The 4253-nt window shown below is 36.9% G+C and overlaps 1 protein-coding gene across 1 annotated transcript; it reads right to left on the bottom strand.

Moving 5' to 3' along the window:
* Positions 1–1650: 1650 nt before the first annotated feature.
* On the bottom strand, positions 1651–3678 carry LOC149232264 (cytochrome P450 71AU50-like). Its single transcript, XM_089379383.1, has 2 exons — positions 2715–3678; positions 1651–2603 (listed from the first exon to the last, which is right to left on the bottom strand). The coding sequence occupies exons 1-2, from the start codon at positions 3636–3638 to the stop codon at positions 1950–1952; spliced, it is 1578 nt and encodes a 525-aa protein (XP_089235509.1). The 5' UTR covers positions 3639–3678; the 3' UTR covers positions 1651–1949.
* Between the last annotated feature and the right edge of the window lie 575 nt (positions 3679–4253).

Here is a 4253-nt window from a genome sequence, read left to right as displayed (position 1 = left end):
TTTTGTAGTTTAGTTGGTTATGGGTGAAAAAATGTACAATTTCCCTCTGGATTATTATTTCATTTAAAGTTTTTGTATCAATTTTTTTGGCAGTTTCAATTTCACATTTAAATTTTGTTCATTATTTGATAGCCTTTCATGGAAAATGAATATTGTTTCAGAGTCATGGATCTTATCTATCTCCCATTGTAAATGTAATTTAATCCTTTAACATAGACAACAAGTGGATGGGAGTTAATATCATTCCAATTGCCACTACGTCAATAGTAATGATTCAATTGAAGAATTTTTATAACTATTATTTTTTCTCAGGGAAAAAATCTTATATATTCTGCCACAAAACCACTGATTTTTTGCAATGGAAGAGGAGCCATTTCTAAACTACTCGACGTGGTTTTAGATATTAAGAATACAAATATCTAAACTTACAAATCTGAGGTAGCTTCTGTGAGTTGGCAATGTCTAAGCTTTCAACTATCCCTTGGTATGAGTGAATAATGTAGACTATCCCTTGGTATGAGTGAATTTTTTATGCACAATTTAAGCTTATCCAAGACAAATAGTCCATCACCAATATGCATCCTTTCTTAAGGCTACTGTGGAAGATTTGTTCTACAAAACTACATTATACTTACATATTGTGGTCGAGGTGTTAATAGTGAGCATTAAAGTTATTCTAGTCAGAATGAGTAATGATAGGACATATGACATTGTATAGAAATTTCAATGAGATTCTGCTTAAAGCTGACTTAATTGTATCACATTGATTTTGACATGACAACATCAATAAAATTATATAAGTCGTTGCAGCAGGTACACCTCTTTTGAGCCTTATATAAATGCTTCAGTTGGGTAGCTTTTATGTAGCTCAAACTCTAGGGAATACAATTGAACTGCAAATGAGTTTTTGTTATATTCATGTATGTATGTGCCTACCAGCTTCAACTTCAAGATGAAGTTGGCATGAAGCACATCTGTTATAAGAAATTTTTTCTTTGCTTTTAATTCCATTTTTCTTTCTTTGAGTTTTAAATTTTATTATGAGAATTGCTAGTTTTTAAATGGTAGCAATTGTTTACAAGTTGCGACTTGTTTCTACATTCTACAAATTATGTTTCTTCTCTATTTAAATTTATTAATCAATTATTTGAGTGTGCATTATTTTGTTAATTTATCAATATAATTGGCTAAAATGTGATAGGCAAATTAAAAATAGTTATTTTCTGTTAAAAATGAAGATGTTTCTCTTCCAGTATATTTCAGAGATGGAAGATATGTTTTATGGTCATTTAGTTAAGAATGATTTTATCATAATTAACGATCTTTTATGATTTTTATCATAATTTTATCATATTCAATTTATGCCTTACAACCTTTCTTTACAACATCTGGTACAAAAACTAATTAACATTATTAATATAGAGAAAAAAATATATTATTATCTTTATGGTAATATTTAGAATTAAATATTCTTTAATATATGTGTTTTAATTATAACATTTAGAATAAATTTAAATTAATAACCATATTTTAAATAAAGTTTACGAGAAATTGAGTTTATACTAGTTATTATCGATCAAACTTTTAATTAACAAAATTAATTAACTATTCTATTGTTCAGATATATTACATATCTGAATAACCTTATCGTAATAGTAAAACAAATACCATCCCTTCCACTTTATTGAGAGCCTTATGAGAGCACGTACACGTACATATTTATATCCTATGCATTCTATAGTCACCACCATGGATACATGACTCATACCGTGATTCTCAACCCTAAACAAACACCTTTAAAAAAGCTATGACATTTCTGAACCCTAAACAAACAACTTAAAACTAAACAAACACCTTAAAACGACGAGGGAAGGGGTGAAGCCACTACTGGCGAACGGTTTCTGCACCAAAAGACTTCTCTGTCCACAGATTCCACTAGAATCGAAGTCCTACTTCAGGTGCGCAACGCATTCAAGGCGTGGGGTTGGAATAGCACAGAGTTCATCAGCCTTGGGCAATGAGAATCCATTATGCTTTTCAGTCATCTCCATTTCTTGATTTTTCCCGTTCATGTCATCAAAGGGAAGCCTCCAGTTGAAGCAGTGAAGGAGTTGCGCCACCCCAAGCTCTAGAGCAAGCATTCCCAACTGCTCTCCCGGGCATCTTCTCCTGCCTGTTCCGAAGGCAAGCCACCCGAGGTTTTGATGTCCATTTGCATCTACCACCGAGCCAACTCTTTCCATGAATCTTTCTGGCTTGAAAGTTTCGGCGTCCTCCCATGACTTTGGGTCCCTCCCAATCGCCCAAAGATTGACGAGAACGCAGGTATTCTGGGGGATTTGATAGCCCAATATATTGCAAGACTCAGCATGTAAGCGGCGGTACAAGAAAGGCCCGCCTGGGTGGAGTCGAAGCGTTTCTTTCACCATAGCTTGTAAATAAACGAGCTGAGGAAGATCAGATTCGCATACCATGCGACCCAATCCTACAACGCGTTCCAGCTCGTCCTGAAGCTTTTTCATCACTGGAGGGTTTCTCAGCGCTTCCGCCATTGCCCATTCTATCATTGTAGGCGCCGTCTCCAAGCCGCCAAGCAATATATCCTGCCAACATCAACATCACACAATTAAATTTGGATTATTTTTAACTTACAAAGAGGATTCCTGAATCTAATCTGATATAATATTCATCAATTTGGGTTAATTTTAACTTACAAAGAGGATTCCTTTTACACCATCTCGTGAAATTTGGAGCTCTCTATCTTTATCCGCAGAGGCTGCAAGTAAGGCATCCACAAGATCATGCGTCATGTTGCTCCGATTCTGGGCAGAATGTTCCTCTATTACTTTCTCTAGCAACTGGTCTTGTGTTGTACGTAGCTTCTTCAACCGACGGTTGAGACCTTGCAAATCCATCCAGTTCAAGTAAGGTATGTATTCTCCAATATTAAAGGAGCCGAGTAACAGTAAACTTTCTTTGATCATTGAACTGAATGCTCCTGAATCCCGGTCCGAATACTTTTTACCGAAGGTCATCCTCAAGACTATAGCTGTCACAAGGGACGACGCAAGTTGCTTGACGTTGACAGGACGAGAGTCCTTGTGGGCATCTGAATTAACAATAGAGCGAATCATAGCGGAGACTTCATCTTCTCTAATAAAACGGGAGTAATCTAAGCGCTTGGAGTTGAGCATCTCCATAGCGCAGAGCTTACGCATTTGCGTCCAGTAAACCTTATACGGAGAAAAGATGATGTCCGTAAAATTAAAAGACAAATGTTTAGAAGTGGCCGACGAACATTTGTATGCGAAAAGCTCATCGTGGGTCTTTAGAACCTCCCTGGCCATTTCTGGAGACGAGACGACTAAGATGAGGGCGGAGCCGAAGCTGAGAGACATGAGAGGTCCGTATTTTATAGAGAGAGCAGCCAGCGCTCGGTGGGGAAGCTTTCCCAGCATGTGAAGGTTGCCGATAATGGGCAACGGGAAAGGCCCTGGAGGTAGCCTCCCCTTTCTTCTGCTGGAGAAGAAGCTCCATACCGCTGCCAATACAACAAAAATAAGAGCAGTGGCGAATTTAGCGTAAACCTCTCCACTCTCTGAAACTGACCGCTGCAGGAATCCCAACTCCGTCGTCATTCTTTTTCTGGACTAGGCACCGGAAATGCAATTGGTGATACCAAATACAAACCGGTGAGGGTTTCTTATAGCTGCGTCCAGCATTAAAAAAATGCTATATTTCCACATCACTTGTCATTTCACCTTTACAACCACTTTTGATCCGTTTACATACGGAGGTTTTATTTTGCAATATTACACATTTGCATATACAAAACTGTGAATAGAAAATAAATCAATAAATAAATAAAAGCAGGAAAATTAAGAAAAATAAAACGTGTCTCCGTGGACAGGTATTTATAACGCACTTTGATTGAAAAGTTATGATTATCGGGAGCAGTAAAAAAATTAAAATAAGCTGAAAAAAAAACCAAACAAACAAAATAAAAAGCAGTTGTCTATAATGCGATTTTTTGAATGTTTTTCTGGTGGATTCAGCGCCTGGAAAACCCTTGGGAGGCTTTGATTGTGCAGAAACTAGCTATCAAACTTGCGATTCCAATAAATTGCTGCCGGATTTTGACCGGAAAAACCGACTAGAAAGGCTTCCAAAAAGTCGCATTATAGACAATTGCTAAGTAAAATAAGCACCCTAGCTTTTAAAGGGTAGAAAACAAAAACGTGTCTCCATTGAAA

The sequence above is a fragment of the Pinus tabuliformis genome, chromosome J (assembly GCF_031772625.1).
Source record: "Pinus tabuliformis cultivar Carrire ecotype Pingquan chromosome J, CPIR1, whole genome shotgun sequence".
Taxonomy (NCBI): Eukaryota; Viridiplantae; Streptophyta; class Pinopsida; order Pinales; family Pinaceae; genus Pinus; species Pinus tabuliformis.
This window is presented reverse-complemented; position numbering and strand designations above follow the sequence as displayed.